The 26,807-nt window shown below is 36.8% G+C and overlaps 1 protein-coding gene across 4 annotated transcripts in view; it reads left to right on the plus strand.

Moving 5' to 3' along the window:
* The window catches only part of MCC (MCC regulator of WNT signaling pathway), a 278,091-nt gene that overhangs the window by 172,721 nt on the left and 78,563 nt on the right, over nucleotides 1-26,807 (plus strand). For all 4 annotated transcript variants that reach the window (XM_043977529.1, XM_043977531.1, XM_043977532.1 and 1 more), the window contains exons 5-6: nucleotides 6,272-6,435; nucleotides 24,684-24,890. In XM_043977529.1, the coding sequence (XP_043833464.1) occupies nucleotides 6,272-6,435; nucleotides 24,684-24,890 (371 nt within the window). The remainder of the gene's footprint in view (nucleotides 1-6,271; nucleotides 6,436-24,683; nucleotides 24,891-26,807) is intronic.

Below are 26,807 nucleotides of genomic sequence, written 5' to 3' on the forward strand. Positions count from 1 at the left end.
TCCTTTCTCAAAAGTCTATTTTGCTTCTGGCCACTGCTTCCCTTAATCTGCACTCCCCTTTACAATCCCCTCATTTCTCTCATCACCTTTGTTGTGGGGAAATAGGGTAGGGGGTTTGAGGTAAGGGTGCTTAGGAATTCCACTTTAAAGAATTACACCCTTTTACACACAAATCCAGTAGAATAAGATAATAGTTTATTTAGGGGCTGAGGAAGGGAAACCAAGAGAGAAATCCTTGGACTGTTTCTCATGGGGAGAAGGCATGGCACAGAGCGTGGCTCTGAGATACCAATCTCCTTGAGCAGGAGACAGGGAGATTCTTTTATAGAGGTCCATGACATGATCATCTGACTGTGGAAAGTTCCCCTATTGAGGGAGGACCATCCCCCACTGGTGCTGGCTGGGGGAATTGGGGAATTGGGTGGCTACAGATCTCTCAAGCCATCTCTCTCTCCTCCTCCAGCCACAAAGGCAGCAGCCACACCTAATCTTATCTCCCCAGGGCTGGTGAAGAATAGAATGAAGGGTGGTGGTCCCAGAGCTAGCTCAGTCTCCATCTGATTCCATTTATCTCTTTAGGTGTGTCTGTCCTTTGGTTTAGTTTCTCAAAGAGAAGATTCTGTGTTGTACCCCAGAGAACTTCTGAGGTGCTAGGCCCTATAACACCTTCTTTTCTTTTTCCCTATTGGGTAAGTTACATTTTTATTCACAAATGAATATTTATTCATATTCTTCCTTCTTAGAACCAATTCTGATGAGAACATTGCTTGCTACCCTCTCCCCATTTTTCCTTCCATTATAAAAACTCTTCCTTGCATGCCTCTTTTACCTTTCTCTTTTGGTTTTCTTTCTAACATTTAATGTTTGTTCTCCTTTTTTACTATTTTGTCTTTAAACAGTGAAACTGAAAAGTCAGCCTCTCACTCTAACTTTCATAGCCTGGAAATACTGAAATAGGATTCAGGGACTGTGGTTGTCCCTGGTGCTGAGAGATGCATTTAGAGGAGCAATTGTATCATCACAAACATACTATTTGTAGATAAATTAGGTTTTGCAAATATCCATAATCTAAATCAACATGTCACATTATCATTATTTGAGGTACTATAATAACATAACCTCACACAGTAGGGAGGGCTTTCTTGTGCCTGCTTTAAAGTAGACTTTATTATAGTCAATCATCATAACTATTTTCCTCTATCCTATTCCTTTCCTGTGATAATTACTGTATTTTCTATCTTCTTTTACCCTATTCCTCCTCAAAAGTGTTTTGCTTTTGACTGCCCCCTCCCCTGCTCTGCCCTCCCATCTTTCACCCTTCCCTCCTTATCCTCTTTCCCTCCTACTTTCCTGTAGGGTTAAATGTATTACTCCTCCCAGTTGGGTGTGTATGTTATTCCCTCCTTGATCCCACTCTGATGAGATTAAGGTCTTTGAGCTAATTCTGTGTTCTAAATTTTTCTTCTTCCCTCCCTCCCTCCCTCCCTCCTCTACTCTCCCTATGAAATCAAGCAATTTTTATGTTTTCTCTCCCTACCAGGCTAATATGGAGATGTTTTCCATGACTACTCATGTATAACTTTTATTGAATTGCTTGAGTTCTTGGGGGTTGGGGGGTGGGAAGGGAGGAAGGAAGAGAAGTTGGAACACAAAGTTTTTTAAAAATCGATGTCAAAAATTTGTTTTTACATGTAACTTGGAAAATAAAATTCTAAACAGAAAAATAAATAAATAAAAGAAAGTGGACTTTATTGCAGTAAAATAGTTAATAAGCATTTACATAATGCTTAGCACAGATATTTATTTTTGATTGATTGATTGATTGATTGAACCTCACAATAACCCTGGGAGGTAGGTGCTATTAATCTGCAGGATTGTTTTTCTAACTTTGCTAAATAGAATTAGCAAAGACTAGTCATTAATCTCATAAAAAACAGAATTCTGAAAAAACCTTTAGAATTTTGTAAATCTAGTGAATAGTTTTTTGTTTTTGTTTGTTTGGTTTTTTTGCGGGGCAGTGAAGGTTAAGTGACTGGCCCAGGGTCACACAGCTAGTAAGTGTCAGAGGCTGAATTTGAACTCAGGTCCTCCTGAATGCAAGACCAGTGCTTTATCCACTGTACCACCTAGCTGCCCCCTAGTGAATAGTTTTGAATAGTACTTTTCGGGTTTTATGGCTCTCAAAATAGTATATCCTCAGGATAGAAGCTCATTTAGTGCCTTTGTTATTTATATGATTTTTTTTTTCTTAAAACAAAACATATCCTTGGTGTGTGAAAAGTTTGGTGCTGTGAAAATATTTTAACTGATATGGGGCTAATCTGACTGGAGGACTAATCTTGGGGCTTTTGACTGGCTGGCTATCTGACTACTATTAATTTAGTATGGGCCGTTTAAAAATTTCTCCACACTTCTCTGCTCCCAAATTGATAAGCAAAAGATTAAGAAGCCTCTTAATTAAATAATCAAAGCAGAATTTATTTATAAAAATCAATGTAAATGATAAGAGTTAAGAAATGCAAATTATACAACCTGTCTGCTTTTAATAAGAGCTTTTGCTGCTTCTTGCCTTAGGGTATGCTCTAGCTTTCTCCAACTTTCACTCTTTTTCTCCTTCACTCCAGCTCCCCTGCTTCACTTTCACTTCTCAGCTCCTTTCTTCTAACTCCAAGCCCCTTTCACTTTTTCAGCCCCCTTTACCATCTAACTTTCCTCTCTGTACTGCCTGGCTGAACCCCTGCATCTCTCTCTCTCTCTCTCTCTCTCTCTCACAGACCTCCTTGCGCTCTCTTAGTCTTCCAACCTCTCCTTCACTGTCTTCTCCCCTGTATATATGTTCCTTCTCTCCCCTCAAACCTCGGGCTCCCTGCGCCCCCGCACACGCCAAGCTAATCCGCCAGCCACACTAGGGCTGTGCCCAGTGGGGTTCGAGGGGCCCGTGCTCCCTGCTGCACACCTGGGACCTCCCCCCGGGCTATGCTAGGGCCTGGCAGGACAAGCATGGGATCTCTGGGGCAGCTCTCCTCAGGGTGTAGGGAGCTGGGGCTTTTTTCCCCAGCCGTCTGACATGGTGTCCTGTAAAGCCCCTGAGGCTTTTTGGCTCAGCTGAAGTAGAGGGGGAGGGGCACCGTCTCCTCTTACACAGAAAAAACCCCTGAGAGTCTAAGGCTTTTTAATCTCAGCCCAAAGGCAGGGTCCCCAAATCAAAGCAAATTCCCACAGTTTACAACCAAAAAAATAATATGTGGATAAATAATAAATGTGTTTTTGCACATTTGTAAGTAACAAATACATTTAATGTTAAACTCAAATATTTTCCTTCTTTTAATGATGGGTTAATCTTAAACATTTCAGGAAAATGCTACCAGCATTCAATAGACACTTTTAAGAAATCCTTGCACTCAAAAAGTTCTTCTAAAATTTCTTAGGCTGAATAAACTTGTATAAATAAGCTTTTGACTCAAATAGTCTTTTTTTCCTTGTAAACTGAATAGCAAGTGTTCTCAAGCTAAAAACCTTTTTAAAAAATTTTTTTAATGTTAATGTGATCATATATATATAACCTATATCAGATTGATTGCTGTGTTGGGGAGGGGGAAGGGAGGGGAGGGAGGGAGAAACTAGAAATCTTACAGAAACAAATGTTGACAACTGTTTCTACATGTAACTGAAAAATAATAAAATACTTTTATGGAAAAATTATTTTTGTTGATATATTTTTATATAAACTGAATGCCTCCTAGTTTCTGAATTCCCCCATGCCAGAGAACCATCCCACATAACAAATAATATTTTTAAAGAAAGAAAAAGGAGGAAGAAGAAGTAAAATCAGCAAAACCAATTAATTTATAGAAAAATTCAGAAAAAAATCCAGTGTTCCACAACCATGGCCCCTCTGCAAAGGAGTATGTTATTTCTCTTCTTTGAAACTGTATTATGTTTGTTTGCTTGTTTTTCATAATTTTATAGCATTTACTGTTATTACTTTTAGATTGTTCTTTCTATTTGTTATGTTTCTATTGTTGTGACCATTTGTGTTTGTTGTTTTCTTGGCCTTTGCTTACTTTACTTTAGAGCAATTCTTATCATTCTTTCCGTGCTTCTCTAGTCATTATATTCATCATTCCTTATAGAACAGTAATATTGCATTCCATATTTCTGTACCACAAAAAATGCCGCTTACAAATATTTTGATGTATATATAGTAATTCCTTCTTACCAATGCTATTGTTGAGGTATAAGCCTAGTGGAATCTCTGGGTCAAATGATATGGACATTTTATTAATTTTATTTGCATAATTCAAAATTGTTTTCCAGAATGGTTATACTAATTTTAAGTTCCATCAACAAGCATTAGTATGCTTATTTTCTCACAACCCCTCCAACTATGCCCATATTTTGTCATTTTTGCTAGTTTGATGCATATGAGATGAAACTTTGGGTTTGTTTTAATTCACATTTATTTTAGTACTACTGAGTGGTTTCAAGTATTCTTCCATATGATTGTTAATAGTTTGCCATTCTTGAGAACTATTTGTTCTTTCACTTATCTTTTGAGACATAGCTTTTGATAAAATTGCAGTAATACTTTTCGAACACTTTATACCTACACAAATAAGCACACATATGTTGTGTGTGTATACATGTGGGGTGGGGGGACGTGCAGGCTACCAAACCTTTGTCTGAGAAATTTGATATAAAGTTCTTTTCTCATTTGATCACTTATTATAGATATATTAATTTTGTACAAAAGCTTTTCAATTTTATTCAATCAAAATTAACTGCTTTGTCACTTACAATTATGTCTATCCCTTGTTTGGTTAACAAATTGTTAACAATGTTGTTAAAGACATACAATATGTTTTTCTTCTAATATTTTTTATAGCAAGATCTTTAATATTGAATTGCGTATCCATTTTGAATTTTTTGTCAAATAAGGCTTTCCAGTATTGTCAGCAGTTGTTTGGTTTGTTTGTTTTGTTTTGTTTTTTACCTCAGATAGAGTTCTTTCCTAAGTAAATTACATTTTCTGGTTTATCAAACATTGTGTTCCATTTTTCCTCATTTTCTCTTATCTAGTCTGTTCCATCTATCTAATTTTCTATTTTAACCAATATGAAATATTTTTTTCATTTCTTCCTTCTTTTTTAGTTCTCTGTGTGTATGGATATTTACACATGTGACAGTGGTTTTCTTTTTCTTCTATTTTTCAACTGAGTGGAGGATTGGGAGAGAGAGGAGAACAAGGGACAAGCGGAAGGGAAGAAAGGAAAGAAAGAAGGAAGGAATCATTTAAGATTTTTAAATGCAGAGAAAAGAACAAAAGAAAGACCAAAAAGAATCACAGAGAAGCAGGACAACTTTGAAAGTTACATGTTTAATATAGTTAAGAAAAGCAGACTATGAGATTCATATATTCATATACAATCTTTTCTGTTCTATGTATGTGAAGTGGTTATTTTCTTTGATTTAATTCAGAATTTCAAAAATTTAAATAAGTTTAAAATGAATACATTCCATAGTTTTAGTACAAAGTGGTCTGTTTAAGTGACTGAATATCTAAATTATGAGGAACATGTTGCATACATTTGTTACATCAGTAATGCATATCCCTATAAAACAAGCAAGTAACAATTAAAGGGAAAACATGGATGGCATACAGTATAACAATATACAAAATGTCAAAAACAGGAGAATTATCCATAAACTAATGTAACTACAGTACATTGTAGAACTACAATAAAAGCAAATAAACATAATAAGAAAATTATAAAACAACAACATACTTAATACATAAAGTAATTAATGTATGTAAGGGACAGGCATTGCTCAGATGGAGCCCTTTCTTGTTAGTTTCAGTGTTGGAATGAAATGAAAATCCAGTAGGTCACTCATCACTTAACAAAAGATTTACTTAGCCATTGTACAGAAAAGAAATTTTTAGGTCTTAGCTTGGATAAACTTGCCCCACACCCTAACCTCCATATGGAAGTATTATCTGGTGACTCACTTGGTCTTGGAACATTGGCCCAGTGTGAAGGTTCCTGACTTCAGTTACTTAGGAATGCCCTCAGATATTCAGAAAGCCAAGTCAATCTTGCCAGAAGCTACCAGGAAGCAGGTTCAAGGGAGGCAGGTAGAGCCTTAGGTTCCTAAGCCTAACAGATTCCAAGGAGAGCTTTTGTTACTCTTCAGGGAAAAATTAACCTAACCTATAGGGTATGGGGGTGGGGATAATGAATACATGCCTTTTATCCCACCCTTTTTACAGATAATTGCAGTGATCTCAACTCAGAACTGCAAAGAGTACTGACTGGGCTGGAGAATGTCGTCTGTGGGAGAAAGAAGAGTAGCTGTGGTCTCTCTGTGGCTGAAGTGGACAGACATATTGAGCAGCTCACCACTGCAAGTGAACACTGTGATTTGGCTATTAAGGTAACCAGACCAAAATCACAGATCTGTGATGTCATATTTATTGTGCTCTGAAGCAGATAACAGATAATGAGTTCATTAAATTAAATTAAAGCAGTCATGGCCATGAAATGGAGAATTGAGTTCATTTACTGTGCAGTCAGTGAGCAATTTACACAAATATAATTAGGTTATTTAAATGTTGAACCAGATTCTGTCAGTGTCTAAGCAATTCCTTTGTTGTATTAATCACCATAGAAGTCCTATTGTTTCTTTCAAGGCCACTAGAATATCATTTTTGAAATTTTTGAGTCATGATGCTACTAAGATTAAAATAAGTTTTAGTCTCACTATTAGATTAAGTACATTCATAGAGAGAAAATACTATGTTCCAAGGTGTGCAGGCTTTATCTCAACCAACAGTAATATTCTCTCTCTCTCTGTTTTTTTGGCGGGGCAGTGAAGGTTAAGTGACTTGCCCAGGGTCACACAGCTAATAAGTGTCAAGTGTCTGAGGCCAGATTTGAATTCAGGTCCTCCTGAATCCAGGGCCAGTGCTTTATCCACTGAGCCACCTAGCTGCACCCAAAACATTAATATTTTCAAAAACTTCAGAGAGATCAAGAAGTTTGAGGATTGAAAAACGGCCTAGGTGGCCCAGTGGATAGAGCAGTGGCCCTGGAGTCAGGAGTACCTGAGTTCAGTTTTGGTTGCAGGATGACATATTACAGAGGGTAAGGAAGAACATAGTTAGATCAGTACAAAACAACTTTGGAAAAAAAAATATATATATATACATATATATATAAATAAAATTTTATTATTTTCCAATTACATGTAAGGATAGTTTTCAACATTTGTTTTCATAGGATTTTTAGTTCCAAATTTTTCTCCTACCCTCCCTTTCCTCCCTCCTCCCCAAGACGGAAAGCATTCTCATATAGGTTATGTATGCGCAATCACATTAAACATATTTCCACATTAGTCATCTTGTGAAAGAAGAATCAGAGCACAAGGGGAAAACCTCAAAAAAGAAGAAGAAAAAACAGCCCCAAAGTAAGAAACAGTATGGTTCAATCTGCATTCATAATCCACAGTTCCTTTTTCTGGATATTGAGAATATTTTCTATCATGAGTTCTTTGAAATTGTTTTGGATCTTTGTACTGCTTAGAAGAGCCAAGTCTATCACCATTGTTCATCACACAATGTCGCCTTTACTGTGTACAGTGTTCTCCTGGTTCTGCTCCTTTCAGGCAGCATCAGTTCATGTAAGTCTTCACAGGTTTCTCTGAACTCCTCCTGCTCATCATTTCTTTTTTTTTTTTTTTTTTTTTTTTTGGTGAGGCAATTGGGGTTAAGTGACTTGCCCAGCGTCACACAGCTAGGAAGTGTTACGTGTCTGAGGCCAGATTTGAACTCAAGTACTCCTGACTCCAGGACTGGTGCTCTATCCACTGCGCCACCTAGCTGCCCCTGCTCATCATTTCTTACAGCACAATAGTATTCCATCACATTCATATACCACGACTTGTCTAGCCATTCCCCAATTGATGGGTACTCCCTTGATTTCCAATTCTTTGCCACCACAAAGAGAGCTGCTATAAATATTCTTGTACATGTGGGTCTTTTTCCCTCTTCCATGATCTCTTTGGGTTACAGACCTAGCAGTGGTACCACTGGGTCAAAGAGTATGAACAGTCCTATAGCCCTTTGGGCATAGTTCCAAAGTGCTCTCCAGAATGGTTGGATCAGTAACTTGAAATATATTGACAGAGGACCATAAATACAAAAAGGAGATCTTTAAACATATTGCCTACTCATATATCTCTGAATTAGTAATAAGGCCAAAAGAGTTTCTTTGTTCAAAATCACATAGCTAATAAAGGTCAGAGGAAGAACTTAAACATGCTTTCTGACTCCAAACCCAGCACACTGTCATCTTATAACAGGTAGCTCCTTAGCCTTCTAACATGAGAATATGAATAGTTGTAAAAGATGTTTAAGATATAACCAGGGGACTGCTTATATCAAGGCATAGTCTGGTTCAGCGTTTGCATGGGAATGACCTATATCTCTAACCATAAATTGTTATCAGTAAGAATTATTTTTTGTCAAAAATCTTCAGTATCCCAAAGAAAACTCTAGCATGCTTTACAACAACTCATCTTTGTTACTTATCTTAAATATGTATTTAGTAGATATAGTTGTGGGGGGGATTCCTGATGTTTTCCTTTCTAGGATCTCACAGCTGTTACTTCAAAACATGGCAGGGGAACAGCAGCAGTATGGATTAGGTGGGAAGAAAGCCAGGAGGAGGCACTGAGACCACTGTACTACAAACATGGCTTCTGAAGCATGAGTAAGGGAGAGTGATGTGGACAATGAATTGTCTTCACTTGGATGAACAGGCATCTTTGAGAAAAGCATTAAGTGTGAAAAAAATGAGCTCTTAGTGCTGGAAGTATTATTAATAATTGCTACCACATGCTGAAATAATGGCACAGAAGCATGTTTCATTTTTTTTTTAATGTACTGATACCCAAAGATAGCCATATGGACATGATTTTGTCCTAGACTTGGTGCTTGAAACCTAGCCAGAAGGTATTCTTTGGAGCCACTTTGAAATTCTGGTCTTCTTTGCTTTCCAGTTTGGTAAATATATTTCAGTATAATTGCCTAGTAGTTTAAGTTTATCATTATGTGATAATCTTAATCCTCATCTAAACATACTCAAGCCCCCCTCCCCCTTGTAAAATTCTAATTGGCCAATACTTCCTTCCACAAAGAATATTAGAACTAACAGTATTTCAGAAAACAAGAAAAATGGCTAACTTTTTGGTCCTCATTTCCTACATGTATTTTTCTTTTAAAGGCACACATAATATTGAAATCCCATTTCTAAGCACTATTAAGGAAGGTTCTAGTGACACAAATCCCCGAAAGACCATGTCTATTTCCTATATTACAGAAGTCCATTTTGTTTTTTCCTGTTTTTGAACTGAAGCTCATTCATATAGTCTGAATTCCCATGGTCTACAAAGATCTCTATTATAGTGATCTGTCTTGACATTTAATTGGTTTTAAAGGACCTAGAAATGAGGAAGTTTCCAATCATATTTTGTATGTAATACTCAACATGTTTCCCAGAATTATAAGTATTAATGATTATATGAGGAAGCCAATTGCTGTACATAGGATCCTAAGAGTTTATGGATTTTTGGAAATTTTACTCTAGAGTTGTAAAGGTATTAAGCATCTATTAAGTGCCAGGAAAGGTGTTAGGGATCCAAAGACAAAAGTGAAACAGCTTTTGTTCTCATGGAGCTTTTACCTACACACACACACACACACATATATATATATATTAACCACATACATTAAAATATATTTTAAAATACAATTGTAGAAGAGGACACTAATTAGCTGGGAGGGTAGATTAGGAAAGTCTTCAGCAGACTTTTGAAGGAAACAAGGAATTCCAAAATGGGAGTGAGAAGGGAGTATATTTCAAGCATGAGGAGTATATTTCAGGCATAATACAAAGGTGCAGATACAAGAGATGGAGAGCTGTATTTAAGGAATAACAAGAAGGCCAGTTTAGCCGAATCATAGGCTGTGAGAGAGTAATATAAATAATAAGGTTTTAATAGTAGTTTGGAGCTCGGTTGTAAAGTTCTTAAAGGACAAACAGGAGCTTAATATTTTATCCTAGAGTGAAGAGGAATTAACATGAGTTTGTTGAGTAAGGAAGTAACATGGAAAGATTTGCATTTTAGGAAAATAACTTTGACAACTATATGTAGGATGAAATCTACAGATTATAAGGGGAGCAATGATGCATGAGATCAATTAGCATATTTGCAATAATAGAAACAAGAGGTGAAGAAAGCCTAAGCTAGCTGTGTGAGTGGAGATTAAATGTAGAAACAACTACATTTGGCAACTAATTGGATGTGTAGTCTGAGGGAAAATATAACCTCGAATAACACTAAGCTTATTAAATAGGGAAGTTCAGAGGTGGAACCAAGATGGCAGGAAGTGGCCTGAGCTGAGTTCTCTTAGATTTCCCTTAGAAACAACATTAAATCAAGCCCCTAACTGGATTCTGAAGTGACAGAACCCACAATGAGACAGAGTAAAACAATTTTCCAGCTTAAGATATGACTGAAGAAGGACTCCAGGAAAGGTCTGTCTCATTTGGGTAAAAGGGAAGAACAGCCCAGCACAGATGGTGTCCAGGCAAACCAGTGGGACACTCAGCCACAGCACAAATTAACAAGCAAGGGCTTTTACTTTTGCTTCAGTAGGCTCAGCAGGTCAGCCTTCAGCTCTAGTACAGAAGACAAACTACCAGCCTAAGAACCCTGGCACAATAGGCGCCCCTCCAGCACAGTGGGCAAGCCATGAACCTCTGAGGCCTTAGCTAAAAAATCTAATAACCAGGCCCTGGTCCTCAGTGCAAGTAGCTTGGGACAAACCCCAAGCTTCCTGTGCCTCAGATGCAGAGCTCAGAAAATGAGTAAAAAATATAAAAGAGCCCTTACCAATAGGGAGGGGTGGAGGCAAGATGGAAGAGGAAAGACATTAAACACACGGAGTGCCTGACACAATTACCCCCAAAATAGCAATAAAACAAGCACTGGAGCTGCAAAACCCACAAAAAGATGGGCTGAGATTATTTTGCAAATTAAATGGGGCCTTACTGGGCTGAAAGCAGAGACCAACCCTGCAATCACACCAACACAGACCCTAGACACTCTGTGCAAGAAGAACTTACCTCTAAGCCTCTGAATCAGCTGCAGCACCAATGTCTTCTGGAAATAAGCTTACGGTCTAGTGAGAGGGCTGAACGGCTGGTGGGGGGATTAGGATTGAACAAATGGAAGCTAGTGACTTTATGAGAAACCAAAACACAGTAAAGCAAATCCAAATAAATAATAAAATGGAGGGCATATCTCCTTGGAAAAACAGCTGACCTGGAAAATAGATCTAGGAGAGATAATTTGAAAATCATTGGACTACCTGAAAACTATGACCAAAATAAGAGTTTAGACAACATCTTCTAAGAGATTGTGAGGGAAAATTATCCTGATATTCTAGAAGCAGAAGGCAAAATAGAAATTGAAAGAATCCACTGATCACCTCCTGAAAGAGATCCCAAAAGGAAAACCTCCAGGAATATTATAGCCAAATTCCAGAGCTCCCTGGTCAAGGTCAAGGAGGAAATATTGCAAGCAGCTAGAAAAAAGGAATTCAAATACTGTGAAGCTACAATAAGTATAAAACAAGATCTAGTAGCATCTACATTAAAGGACGAGAGGGCATGGAATACGATTTTCAAGAGGGCAAAGGAACTGGGACTACAGCCCAGAATCACGTACCCAGCAAAACTGAGTATAATCTTTCAGAGGAAAAAATGGGACTTCAATGAAAAAGAGGACTTTCAGCCCTTTGTGATGAAAAGACCTGAACTGAATAGAAAATTTGACTTTCAAATACAAGATCCCGGAGAAGCATAAAAAGGTAAACAGGAAAAAGAAATCATAAGGGATATTAAAAGATTAAACTGTTTACATTGCTACATGGGAAGATAATACTTCGAACTCATAAGAATTTTCTCAGTAAGGAATACACAGAAGACCCAGGTCTGAAATGAATATGAAGGGATGATATCTGTAAAACATTTATTTTTTGTTTATCCTTGTTCTTTGTGGGGCAAACAGTTTTCTTATGTCTGGGATCTAGGGCTGGTGCTTGGTCCACTGTGCCACCTAGCTAACCCATGATGACATCTTTAAAATAGGATTGAGGGGTAGGAGGAATGGACTGAGGGAGGGAGAAGGGGAGAGGTGGACTGGGGATAGGTAGTTCACATGAAGGAAACAAGAAAAAAGCTTATGGAGCCCCCCTCCTTACCCGAAGAGGGGGTAAGGAGTGGTGGAGTGAATGGCCCTTATTATCATCAGAATTGGCTCAAAGAGGGAGGGAATAGCATACATACTCAAGTGAGGGAAAGTGGGGGAGGAGAAGGTAATGGTGGATAGAGAGGGGAAGGAGGGAAGGGCAGATTTGGGGAGGGAGCAGTAAAAAGCAAAACACTTTTGAGGAAGGTTCTGCATGACTGCACAAGTATGACGTATTGAATTGCTTGATTTCATAGGGAGGATGGAGGGAGGAAGAAAAATTTAGAACACAGAATTAGCTCAAAGACCTTAATCTCATCAGAGTGGGCTCAAGGAGGGAATAGCATTCACACCCAATTGGGAGGATTTATCTATTTAACCCTACAGGAAAGTAGGAGGGGGAAGAGGATAAGGAGGGGAGGGTGAAAGAAGGGAGGGGACAGCAGAAGAGGGAGCAGTCAGAAGCAAAACACTTTTAAGGAGGAATAGGGTAAAAGAAGATAGAAAATAGTGCAAATATCATGGGAAGGGAATAGATGGAGGAAAATAGTTATGATGATTGACTATAATGGCAAAATGTATGGTACCTACTTTGCTGGGCTATTATGAAGAAAGTTCTTTGTCAAGTACTATATAAAAGTTATGGTGAACAGAATGCCATCAGAAAAACCTGGAAAAACACCTACATGAACTGAAGCAGAGTGAAATGTACTGTATACAAAATAAAAGCAATAGTGTAAGATGATCTGCTGGGAAGCACATGGTTATTTTCAGCAAGGCAATGATCCACTATAACTCTGAAGGACTTAGGAAAACTGCAGTCCATCTACAGAGAAAGAACTGATGGTATCTGAAAACAGACTGAAACACATTTTTTTTTGACAATTCCTTAATCTGAAGTTTTGTTCTCACAACCTAGCTAATGTGGGGATGTTTTCCATGACAACTCATGTATAACTTATATTGAATTTCTTGAGTTCTTGGGGGTGAGGGTGGGAAATGAGGGAGGAAAAGAAGTTGGAACACAAAGTTTTTAAAAAATTGATGTCAAAATTTGTTTTTACATATATTTTGGAAAATAAAATTCTAAACAGGAAAAAAAAAGAGCCCTTACCATAGAAAGTTACTATGGTGACAGGGAAGATCAAAACACAAACTTAGAAGAAGGCAACACTGTCAAAAAACCTACATGTAAAGCCTCAAATTGGTCTCAAGCCCAAAAAGCCTTCTTGAAAGAACTCAAAAAGGATTTTTAAAAAATCAGATCAGAGTGGTACAAGAAAAATTAGGAAAAGAAATGAGTTATGCAAGAGAGTGAAAAACTTGAAAAAGGAAGGACAAAAATTGTCTGAGGGAAACAGTCCTTTAAAAAATATAATTGACCAAATTTGGGGGTGGGGGGAATCCACTGAAGAAAACTTAAAAAGTAGAATTAAACAAATGTAAAAGAAGATACAAAAAGCTAACCAAAGAAAATAAATCCTTAAAAATTTGAATTTGAGGGCAGCTACGTGGTGCAGTGGATAGAGCACTGGAACTGGAGTCAGGAGGACCCGAGTTCAAATCTGGCCTCAGACACTTAACACTTACTAGCTGTGTGACCCTGGGCAAGTCACTTAACCCCAATTCCCTTGCCAAAAAAAAATAAATAAATGAAAATTTAAATTTGACAAGTGGAAGCTAATGTCTCTGAGACTCTTATACTTCTCTATGAGAAGCAGTCAAACAAAATCAAAAGGGTGAGAAAATAGAAGAAAATGTAAAAGACTTCATTGGAAAAACACCTGACCTGAAAAAAACGATTCAAGAGAGGCAATTTAAAAATTATTGCAGTAAAAAAAAGGGGCGGGGGGCAGGAAGAATTATTGGAGTATCTGAAAGCCATGATCAGAAAAAGAGCCTGGACAGCTTCTTTCAAGAAATTAACAAGGATAATTGCCATAATATCCTAGAACCAGAGGGTGAACTCGTCATTGAAAGAATCCCATTATCACCTTCCCAAAGAGATCCCAGGATGAAACCTTAAAAGAATATTGTAGCCAAATTTCAAGGAGAAAATACTGCAAGCAGCCAGAAAGAAACAATTTAGATATCAAGGATCCTCCCTAGTCAGGATTACACAGAATTTAGCAATGTCTACATTAAAAGATCTTAGGGCTTAGAAGGGAAAGGATCCTGGATTATAACCAAGAATCAACTACCTCATAAACCTCTTTCAGAGGAAAAAGATGGACATTCAATAAAATTAGGACTTTAAAAATTTCCTGATGAAAAACTAGAGCTGAACATCAAATTTGATCTTCAAATACAAGACTCAAAAGAAGCATAAAAAGATTAACAGGAAAGAAAAAAAATTCAATAAGGCTAAACTGGTTACTTCCCATCACAGGAAAATGATACTTGTAACTCTTGAGAATTGTATTATTTGTAGTGCAGTTGGGAGACAGACACAGGGTTAGGGTATAAGTTGACTTTAATATGATGATATAAAAAAATTAAGAGGTCAAATAAAGATTATACTAGAAGAGGAAAGGGGGAGGCTGGATAGGGTAAATTACTTTAAAAAATTTTTTTTTGGTTTTATTTTTTTTTCTTTACTTAGAATTGTTATTTTCCCAGGTTACACATAAAAACAAATTTTCACATCAATTAAAAAAAAAAACTTTGTTTTCCAAATTCTATTCCTCCCCACCCCCACCAAGAACTTAAGCAATTCAATATAAGTTATACATGAGTAGTCATGCAACACATTTCCACAATAGCCAGGTTGTGAAAGAAAATAGACAAAAATAATAGGGTAAATTACATTACATAAAGAGGCACAAAACCTATTACAATAGAGGCAAAGAAGGCAGTGGGTTGTTTGAACCTTACTCTCATTGGATTTGGCTCAAAGAGGGAATAACATACACACTCAGTTTGGTATAGAACTTTATCTTACCCAATAGGGAAGTAGGAGGGGAAAGAGGAAAGAAAAGGGGGTACTGATAGAAATGAGGATAGATTTAGGAAGGTGGTAGTCAGAAGCAAAAGAGTGGTGGGGGGGCAGTGTGAAAGGAGAGAGAAAAGTATAAATAAGGGGGAAAAGAATGGAGGGAAATACACAATCATAATTGTCAACCTGAATAGGATTAACTGTCCCATAGAACAAAAGCAGATAGCATAGTGGATTATAAATCAGAATCCTACAATATGTTGTTAACAAGAAACACATTTGAAGCAGAGAGACACAGAGTAAAGGTCAAAAACGAGTGGAATATATTATGCTTCAGCTGAAGTAAACAACAGAAACAAAAAACAACAAAAAAGAACCAAACAAACAGGAGTAGCAATCCTGATCTCAAATAAAGCAAAAGCAAAAAGATACCTATCTAAAAGAGATAAGGAAGGAAACTCCATATTGCTAAAAGGTACCATAGAAAATGAATACCAATACTAAACATATATGTACTAAGTAGTAGAGCATCCAAATTAAGTTAATTGAGTTACAGGAAGAAAAAGACACTAAAACTATGCTAGTGGTGGACCTTAACCTCCCCCCGTCAGAACAAGATAAATGAATAAAATAAACAAGAAATAAGTTAAGGAGATGAATAGCATTATAGAAAAGTATATATGATATACAACTTGTGAAAATTGAATGAGTATAAAGGAATATATCTTTTTCTCAGTGGTACATGGTACCTAACAAAAATCGACCATGTATTGTAGCTTAACCTCAGAGTCAAATGCAGAAGGGCAGAAATAGGAAGTGCATCTTTTTCAGATCATGATGCAATAACAATTATGTAAATAAAAGGGCTGTCAACCAGACTTTTTCCCGACCCAGTCTCTAACCTATATATGAGCTGAGCTGCACAAAATAGGCCAGAGACAGGTGTCAGGAACTAGAGAGAAAGTTTATTTTCTATATGAGGAGCTATAGACACTTGTTCCAGGGCCTCACCCCTAGTGGTGGGAGGGTGGGGGGCAGGGGGTTGAGTTAGCTAGGGGAGATCTCAATACTTACAAGCAGTTACTGCTCTGGAAATCATAACCCTAACAATGAGGGGGCAGCAAGCATGTGACAAGTTTGATTCACTGCAGGACGTTCTGACTTTGTCCAGTGTTTGTCTAACCAGAGAACACCTGGTGAATTGTGTGACTAGCCCAGAGGATAAGGTCATCCAGAGGGTGATCACAAAGGACTGTTGTCCTGCTAAGCTTAAGCTTGCTTGCTGGGCCTTAGCTCTGGAAACAGGGAATCTAAATTTTACTTTGTTATTTCTCCCTTTTGGCCAAAGGGAGGGGTTCTGAAACAGTCCCTATCCTTCTGGCTAACAACCACAAGAGACCAGTTGGGTAGATGTTACCCAATGGGTTAGTTCCTTCAGGGGACCTATTGGAGAAGTGTGTCCCAGGTGTCATTGCCAGACTTTTGTTTGCTTGAAAGCAGAAGAGGGTGGGGGGGCGAGGCAAGAATGCAGGGGGTGAAAATACTAAGACATTTATATCAGGGTCTTGGTGACTGGGCATATAAACAAACAAAACAAAAACTAGGATGATATAGTCAGCCTTCGCCTGGAATGTTGGGACAACTGTCTTATCTGGGTGTTGGCTGCTTCTGAGTCTGTACTAGACAAACCTTGAGGTCTTTGGACCTCATTCACTCCAGAACAGGGGCTTTCTTCAGATGGTTCAGGAGGACACGCCCACAACTTTGACAGCTATGGGAATAGTCAGAAGGACCTGATAGGAGCCCTTAGAAATAATGATTGATTGCACATAGGTCAAGTTTCTTAGTCACGCAGAGCTAGGTTCAAACAATGCAATAAATTTTTCATAAATTCATAATCATAGTTACATTGATATTAAATCAGATCAAACTACTTAAAGGGCTCATGATGCTTTAAGCTTTAAGAAAGGAGATTTACATGTCACAAGGTAACCAAGAAAACTTTAACATAGAATATCTTGAAACAAAAGACCAAAGCAATACAGTAATTATCACCAGTATTAACTAACATCATGTTTCCTTGTATACTAATAACCCAATATTAATATCCATTTAATAAGCACACTTTGAGTCTCGTATTTATCTGGGCCCTAGATATTCTCAGGATAGCTCTGAAAAGGGGTTCTGCTTCTCTGCTTCCAAATCTAGAGGTTCCTAAGATAATTCTGCTAGTTAAAATGGAAAGATAATTTCTTTTTCTTTACCATTATCAATACAATTTATTTGTAAAATCCAATTAATGCTCAATTAATAAATCCTTAATCCAATTATGAGAACTTATTACTAAAACATATTCAAGGCCTAAATTTTCATGACAGATACATTTGGAAGCCAATCATATACATCTGTATTTTATTCTTAGAGAAAGGTCTAATCCCATGCCATTTCTCAACATTTATTCCATTTATTTAGAAAACGTTTACATTACATTTTTGTCTTATTACATTTGCCTAATCATTTTCCCCTGTAAAGTTACTATCTAGCTATACTGTCTAAAAATCAAATGAGTGGTCTCCAATAAATTAGAAGCTTTAGCAAGAGTTTAGACTTTTAAGCATTTATTAAGGAGCATAAGAATTCAGTGAAGAGAGAGAAAGAGGCCTAGATGCCTATATCTATCTATCTCAGGGAGCCATCATTTCTAGCTCCCTCCATGAGGTCCTGAAGAAAGAGAGCCTCGCCCTTTCTTTGTCCCACAAGCCTCCTATCTAAACTGGAAACATCAAACGTCACTTCCTGATGCCAAGGAACTGACCTTCCAAGCCACATGGCTTACCCTCAGATGCCTTCTCCTCATGGTGGAGCTTTCCTATAGTATCTCTCCAGCAGGGGGTGTCACTCCAATTGTCACACCCCTTAGTAGAATGTTTTACCTATATTATAATTTGACCAAAACTACAGATTACAATTGTAAAATGTTTATACTTGCATCTTTTAATAGTAACTCAGAGATATTCCAGTATCAATCTTGCATCTTTTAATAGTAACTCAGAGATATTCCAGTATCAACTTAATAGATTTAGTATTGTAATTACAAAACTTCTTGATTCTAGAAATTTGCTGTAAAAGGAAAAAAGAGGGACATAGTTGTATCAATATTATATATAACAAAGGGAGAAAAAAATTCCTTTAGCTCTGTTCTAGGCATGAGTCATACCTGACAGCCAATCATGTATTCACAGGGTGTTAAAAGCAAGACTCAGGATTAACCAGGTGGGAATTTTCCTCTTTCAGAAAAGAAATAGCACAATGGGGAAATAGGATCCTACCTTGGGTCAAGCCAAAGCCATCCTCAAAACCTTTCCCAGGCACAGACATCTACCTTTAGAAGTTATCAGGCTGCAGCACATGCCACTTTCTACTATTGGCTTCATGATAATATAACTATCCCTGTAATCAAAGCTCAAAATAATAGTTACAGTCCGAGGAATTTTTACCTTAAATAGTAAAATTTCACTAACCCACAACTTAGAGCTTGAATATCTTTCCTGATGTTTCCCTAATGGTTGACATTAAATTTATCCTTTACTTATAATTAAAACTACTGATATTCAGCAAATACCTGATAATTGACTCATCATTAACATGTCAAAACTACATCTTTAAACCACTCTAGACACTTTCATAATAAATATATTCAATTGAAAATTCACTATTATATTAAATATTTAATAGTTTTCAAATATCTGTTTCTATCACAACCTTTTAAAAACCCAATTCATGTATCCAGATGAAAAATTGCTTGTCTAGGGGGCAGCTAGGTGACGCAGTGGATAGAGCACTGGCCCTGGAGTCAGGAGTACCTGAGTTCAAATCCGGCCTCAGACACTTAACACACACTTACTAGCTGTGTGACCCTGGGCAAGTCATTTAACCCCAAATGCCTCACCAAAAAAAAAAAAAAAATTGCTTGTCTAACAACAATTCAGTTAGTCTCTCAAATTTCACCAATATGAGGGAATTTAGAAATACAATAATAATACAAATAATAACATGTATTGAAACATGAACCAAAACTTCAGATAACATCAATTGCTTTTTCAAATTGTCTCATGAATATCGTTGGTCTTATTACCTTTAGCATTTTAAAACCACCTTTAAAGTTATCAGGCATGGAACAATTATATTCAATTAAAGAAATAATAATATATGCTGGTCACTGTGTTAAGCATTTTACATTAATATTTTGATTTCATAACATAATTAGAGAGAATTACTAGGCACATGGTTTGCAAACTTAGACATGCAGGAAGCCTAACACACACTGTTTGTGTGCCTAGCTTACAAAGGAACCTGAGTGTGCTGGCAAGCCAAATTTGCAAATGAACCTGAGTGCACCAGCACCCCACCTTTGCAAATGAACCTGAGTGCACCAGCACCCCACCTTTGCAAATGAACCTGAGTGTGCTGGCACCCCACCTTTGCAAATGGGTCTGAGTGTGCTAGCATGTTATAAGGTGTGCTAGCATGTTATAAGGTGTGCTAGCATGTTATAAGGTGTGCTGGCGTGAAGTTATAAAAGTATATCCATTTTATCAAAGTGATCTGATATGAATCACCGGAGGGGCCCAGGGGTTTTTCCCTCAAAAAGAAAAGGCAGGCTTGATCAAAAGTGAGAGCTCAGAATGTATTAGAGCAGGAAGAGGCCTCATGGACTCCCCAGACAAGGAGGAGCTGGTGGTGCCTAGTCCACTCCCACTGGTTTTGGAAGGTCCAGTTGGCCCAGTTCCATGTCCAGTCCCATCACTGCCACCAAAATATTGACTGGACTTTTTCCAGAACCAATCTCTAACCTATATATGGCCAGACCTGCACAAGATAGACCAGAGACAGGTGTCAGGAATTAGAGAGAAAGTTTATTTTCTAAGTGACGAAAAAGGTTTGGAAGTAAGGTATAGTGTTTGTCTTTGACCAGAGAACACCTGTTGAATTGTGTGACTATCCCAGAGGGTGAGATCATCCAGAGGGTGATTGCAAAGGATTGTTGTCCTGCTAAACTCAAGGCACAGCTTGCTTGCTGAGCTCTGGAAATAGGGAATCTGAGTTTTACTTTGTCAGGACTATGAAAAGATAGATAAAAAATTCATTGGAAATTAAACAATTTCATTCTAAAGGATGAGGGATCAAAGAACAAATCATAGAAACAATCAATAATTTCATAAAAAAGACAAAAGACCAAAACTTATGGGAGTTTTTACAGGAATTTTTGTTTTTGCTTTTTTGGTAGGGTTATGAGGGTTAAGTGACTGGCCCAAGGTCATACAGCTAGTAAGTGTCTGAGGCCGGATTTGAACTCAGGTCCTCCTGAATCCAGGGCCGGTGCTTTATCCACCTAGCTGCCCCGAGGAAATTTTATATGAACATGCCCATTATTCAGTATTGTACTAGAAATAGCTTTAAAAAAAAAAGAATAAAAGAAATGTTAGCTTTATCAATAAGAGACAAAGAAACAATTGAAGGAATTTGATTGGGAAATGGGGACACAAAACTATCACTCTGTGGTTGATATGATGGTATACTTAGAGAATCCTAGAGAATCAACTGAAAAACTTCTTGAAATTACTTGAAACAATTATCAACTTTAGCACAGTTGCAAGGTATAAAATAAACCTACATAAAACATCAGCATTTCTGTAGATTACCAACAAAGTCCAGGCACAAGAGATTGAAAGAGAAATTCCTTTTAAAATAACTAGACAATATAAAATATTTGAGAGTCCATCAGTCAAGAGAAACCTAGGAGCTGTAAGAGCAGAATTACAAAACACTTTTTACAAAAATAAAGTCATATATAAGCAATTGGAAAAATATCAATTGTTCATTGGTAGGCCAAGCTAACATAATTTTGCTAAATTATTTAAGTAAATAATGCCATACCAATCAGTCAGAAAATTATTTAATAGAGCTAGAAAAAAATGACAAAATTCATCTGGAAGAACAAAAGGTCAAGAATTTCAAGGGAATTTTTTAAAAGGCAAAGGCAGGTGGCAATCATCAAAATTGTTTGGTACAGCCTAAGAAATAGTCTTAGCTCAGTGTATTCCATACATAAGACATAGTAGCAAATTACTATAGTAATCTACTTTTTGATAAACTCCAAAACTCCAGCTTCTGGGATAAAAGCTCACTATTTGCAAAAACTGCTGAGAAACGGTATGGCAGAAACTAGGCATAGACCAACATCTCACACCATATACCATGATAAGATCAAAATTGATACATGATGTAGACATAAAAGGCGATACCATTTTAGGAGAGCAACTTAGGAGTGCAAGCAATAGTTTACCAGTCAGATCTATGGAGAAGAGTTTAGGATGAAACAAGATAGAGAACAAAATGGATAATTTAAATTACATTAAATTAAAAGGTTTTCACAAACAAAACCAATGCAACCAGGATTAGAAGGAAAACAGAAAGTTAGGAAACTTTTTTTTTTGTTTATTTGGGGGTTTTTTGTTTTTATTTTTGGCAGGGCAATAAGGGTTAAGTGACTTGCCCAGGGTCACACAGCTAGGGTCAAGTGTCTGAGGTCGGATTTGAACTCAGGTCCTCCTGAATCCAGGGCTGGTGCTTTATCCACTGTGCCACTTAGCTTCCCCAGGAAACATTTTTTATAGCCAGTGTTTCTGATAAAGGTCTCATTTCTCAAATATATGGAGAACAGAGTCAAACTCTGTTCCCAACTGATAAATGAACAATTATGAATAGGCAGTTTTCAGATGAAGAAATGAAAGCTATCTATATATAGTCAAATGAAAAAAAATACTCTAAATTTAGTATTGATTAGAGAAATGCAAATTAAAACAGCTCTGAGGTATCACCTTCTACCTATCACATCGGCTAATATGACAAAAAACTTTGATATGATAAATTTGAAAATGATAAATGTTGGAGAACAGATGGGAAAATTGGAACAAAAATTGCATTGTTAGTGGAGTTGTGATCTGAACCATTCTGGAGAGCAATTTGGAACTGTGCCCAAGGGGTTATAAAACTATGCATATCCTTTTACTCAGCAGTACTACTACTAGGTCTGTATCCCAAAGATCATAAAAAAGGGGAAAGATCTTGCATGTACAAAAACATTTATAGCAGCTCTTTTTTGTGATGGAGAGTGACTGAACAAGTTGTGGTATGTGAATGTAACAGGATACTATTGTGTTATAAGAAATGACAAGCAGGATAATTTAAAACCTGGAAAAACTGATGCTGAGTAAAGTGAGCAGAACCAGGAGAACATTATACACATTAACATCAACATTGTGCAATGATCAATTATGATGAATTTTGTTCTTTTCAGCATTACATTATCCAAGACAATTCCAAATGACTCATAATGGAAAATGCTATCTACATACAGAGGAAAACCTATAGAATCTGAATGAAGATTGAAGAATTCTTTTTTCATTTTTTTGTTGTGGTTTACTTGTTTTTTCTTTCTTGTGGTTTTTCCTTTTTGTTTTGATATTTCTTTAACAACATGACTAATATGGAAATATGTTTAACATGATTGCACAAGTATAATCTATATCAGTTTGCTTGCTCTCTTTGGGAGGGGGGAATAGGGAGGGATGGGAGCAAAAGAGAAAAATTTGAAATTCGGGGCAGCTAGGTGGCACAGTGGATAGAGCACTGGCCCTGGAGTCAGGGGGACCTGACTTCAAATCTGTCCTCAGACATTTAACACTTACTAGCTGTGTGATCCTGGGCAAGTCAATCCCAATTGTCTCACCAAATATATATATATATATATATATATATATATATATATATATATAAATTCAAAGTCTTACAAAAGTGAATGTTGAAAACTATCTTTTCATGTAATTGGAAAAATACTATTCAGTGAAAAAACATATTTCTAAAATAAAACAGGGAATTTCTGAGGAGAGGCCGATAGCAAAAGATGAATTCAGTTTTTTACATGTCGAAACTGACAGTGGGACATCCAGTTTTAAATATCCAATGGGCTATTGGAGATGTACAACTTGCTTTTTATATGTATCATGGACATCTGCATAGAAATGATAATTAAAATGTCAGAAGGTGATGAGATCACCAAGTGAGAGTCCAGATCAAATAATATATCAAATGCGTGCTGTATAATAGGCACTCATAAAATGCTTATTCCCTTCCCTACAGAAAGAAGAGAAGACCTATCACAAAGTCCATAGTTAGGAGATTTGATTTGCATGATGAACCAACAAAGGATACTTAGAAGAAAGCAGGTTGAATATGAACTAGGAGAAAAAGCAATATAATAAAAATGCAGAGAAGAGAGGGTATCCAGTAGGGAAGAAATAAGTGCAGCAAAGAGTTCAAGAAGAATGAGTATGGACTTTGAAAATGTAGTCGGATTTGGAAATTGTTTCAGTTGACTGGAAATCAGATTTCAAAAGAGGAGAAGTGGATGTCTTTTTCTGAGAGCTGGGCTGTTTTGTTTTTCCCCTCTACCATGGAGATTTGTGTATATTTCAAGAAAAGAGCCAGTAGATAGGGAGTAATTGAACCTTAGAAAATGAATAAGTAGGATAATGAGGCCAATCTATTCCAGCAGGTGGGAAGCAGTTGGATGGAGAAGGAAAGCCTTATCAAGGACAAAAGTCACTTCCTTATTAGAAACTGGAATAAAGGAAGATAGAATAAAGTTTGTTGTCAAAGGTTTTTGTTTGTTTTGTTTTAACAGGTAAAGGGGAAAAAAGGTAGTTTGTTGGGAATAGCCACTATTTCTACAATTAAACTATGAGCTGTGTTGAACTGAGAAGGTTGGGGAGGGAATAGTGTGAGAAGTTTGAGGGGAAAAAAATTGGAACAGTCTGTGAAGAGTAGAACTCACAATCAATTGAGGAAGAATAAAAGAATTGTCTTGCTGTGATGAGGACTCAATTGAGATTATATAATGCATATTTCTAAGTACTTGTGTTGAACATTACAATGACCTTTTTAGATGTAAACCTAGGAAAAAGAATGTTTTTTCTGGCTATGAAATTTTTGAGTAACATAGTTTATGACCATTATGTCTCTCTCTATCTCAAGAAACCCACCTGTAAAATATCAAAATTATTGAAAAATTTATGATTTGCAAGAATATAATTAGTCTTGCCTACCATTTTAAAAAAATCATTGTGGGGGCAGCTAGGTGGCACAGCCCTAGCCTTGGATTCAGGAGGACACGAGTTCAAATCCAGCCTCAGACACTTGACACTTACTAGCCATGTGACCCTGGGCAAATCACTTAAAACTCAGTGTCCCGCAAAAAAAAAAAATCATTGTGCCAATCTCAGGTGAGCTCTTATTTATGACACTTTCCTTTCCCATTCCTTTACATCTAAAGTTAATCTCCTTTCCTTCTTTCTGTGTTGGGTTTTTATAGACAGTTGAAGAGATTGAGGGAGTATTAGGTCGGAATCTCTATCCCAATTTGGCTGAGGAGAGATCTAGATGTGAAAAAGAGCTTGCTGGTCTAAGAGAAGAGAATGAAAGCCTGACTGCCATGCTGTGTGGCAAAGAGGAAGAACTCAACAGGACCAAAGCCACCATGAATGCTATCCGGGAAGAGAGAGACAGACTACGAAGAAGGGTAAGAAACCGGGTCCCATATATAGATCTTTTGTTTTCTTTTGCAATTGTGTTTTAAAGAGACTCCATCTTGAATTTTGTATAGCATTAGACATTTTAGCATTCCCAAATCATTATTTGTAAAGTACCCAAATCATTATTTATAAAGTAATCTTTTGAAAATATGTAGTCTTAAAATATAAAGAAGTTGGGGCAGCTAGGTTGTGCAGTGGATAAAGCATTGGCCCTGGATTCAGGAGGACCTGAGTTCAAATCCGACCTCAGACACTTGAAACTTAACCCTCATTGCCCTGCCCCCCCAAATATATGTGTGTGTGTGTGTGTGTGTGTGTGTGTGTGTGTGTGTGTGTGTGTGTGTGTGTGTGTGTGTGTGTTGAGGTAAGATTTTTCTGTGAAAAAACACTTTAACCTAATGAAGAAGTTGAGGTACATTTTCAGCTTATGTCAGGGAATTTATCAATAATAGTGAAACTGATCATTTCAAGAATAGAAAAGTATGTCAATTTTGTTTGTAGAAATAGTGATTTTCAGTTATGATTTTTCCTTGAAAGACAGATGCTTGGTCTTGGTTTAAGTTAAATCTGGTTTGAAAGAAAAGAGAAAGCATCCTCAGTAAATGATTCCTTCTGAATTGAACTGTGAATCTGCTAGTTATCTCCAATCTCATTCTCCTTTTCTTAATGTTTTGCAGGAGTATGCCAATTTAAAATCCTAATTTTCTAAAACTTGCCCAATATTCAATTGAGAGAAAACTGAATCAATACAAACAAAAAAATTTAGAGGACAGTCATCCCTTTGGTGTTCACTTAACTTTCATCCACTTCTAAAGGACACATGTGATAATCAACACATGTGATAATCACATTTGTTTCCAAATTGTGTATTTGTTCATCATAAGTATACAAAGTATATAGAAAAAAGTTTAATTGATATTTTTCTTTAGAAGCAAAGTCAAGTTTCTTAAGGATTAAACCTATCAATATTTCTTAATTATTTAAATGGGTGATCTCTAACATTCATTTGTTTGGGGTTTTTTTAGTATTCCAATATTTTATTTTTTTCCAGTTATACATAGGAACAACTTTTAGCTTTCCTTCCTAAAAATTTTGAGTTGAAAATTCTCTCCCTTCCATCCCTTCCCAGGCAATTTGATATGGATTATATATTTTCAGTCATGCAAAACATCATTTCATATTAGTCACAGACCAAAAAGAAAAAAAATAGTATTCATCAATCTACATTCAGATTCCATCAGTGTTTTCTCTGAAAGATAGATAGCATTTTTTTCATGACTCCTTCAGAATTGTCTTAGATCATTGTATTACTGAGAATAGCTAAATCATTCACAGTTGTTCATTGTACAATATTGCTGTTACTCTGTACAGTGTTCTTCTGGTTTAGCTTGCTTTGGTTCATGCAAATCTTTCCAGGTTTTTCTGAAAGCATCTTGCTCATCATTTCTTATAGCATAATAGCATTCCATCACAATCATGTACCACAACTTGTTCAGCCATCCCCCAATTGATGAGCATTCCCTCAATTTTCAATTCTTTGCCAGCACAAAAAGAGCTGCTATAAATATTTTTGTACATATAATGCCTTTTCAGTTTAAAAAATCTCTTTGTTGTATAGACCTAGTAGTGCTATTACTGGGTCAAAGGGTATATATATATAGTTTTATATCCCTGTGTGTATAGTGCCAAATTCTTCTCCAGAATAGTTGGATCAGTTCTCAACTCTAGCAACAGTGCATTAGTGTCCCACTTTTCTCATATTCCCTCCAAAATTTGTCATTTCCTTTGCTTTCATATTAACCCATGTGGGTTGGTACCTCAGAGTTGTTTTAATTTGCATTTCTCTCATCAACAATGAATTAGAACACTTTTTTCCATATGCCTAGAGATAGCTTTTATTTCTT

Source organism: Dromiciops gliroides, chromosome 1 (assembly GCF_019393635.1).
Source record: "Dromiciops gliroides isolate mDroGli1 chromosome 1, mDroGli1.pri, whole genome shotgun sequence".
Classification (NCBI taxonomy): domain Eukaryota; kingdom Metazoa; phylum Chordata; class Mammalia; order Microbiotheria; family Microbiotheriidae; genus Dromiciops; species Dromiciops gliroides.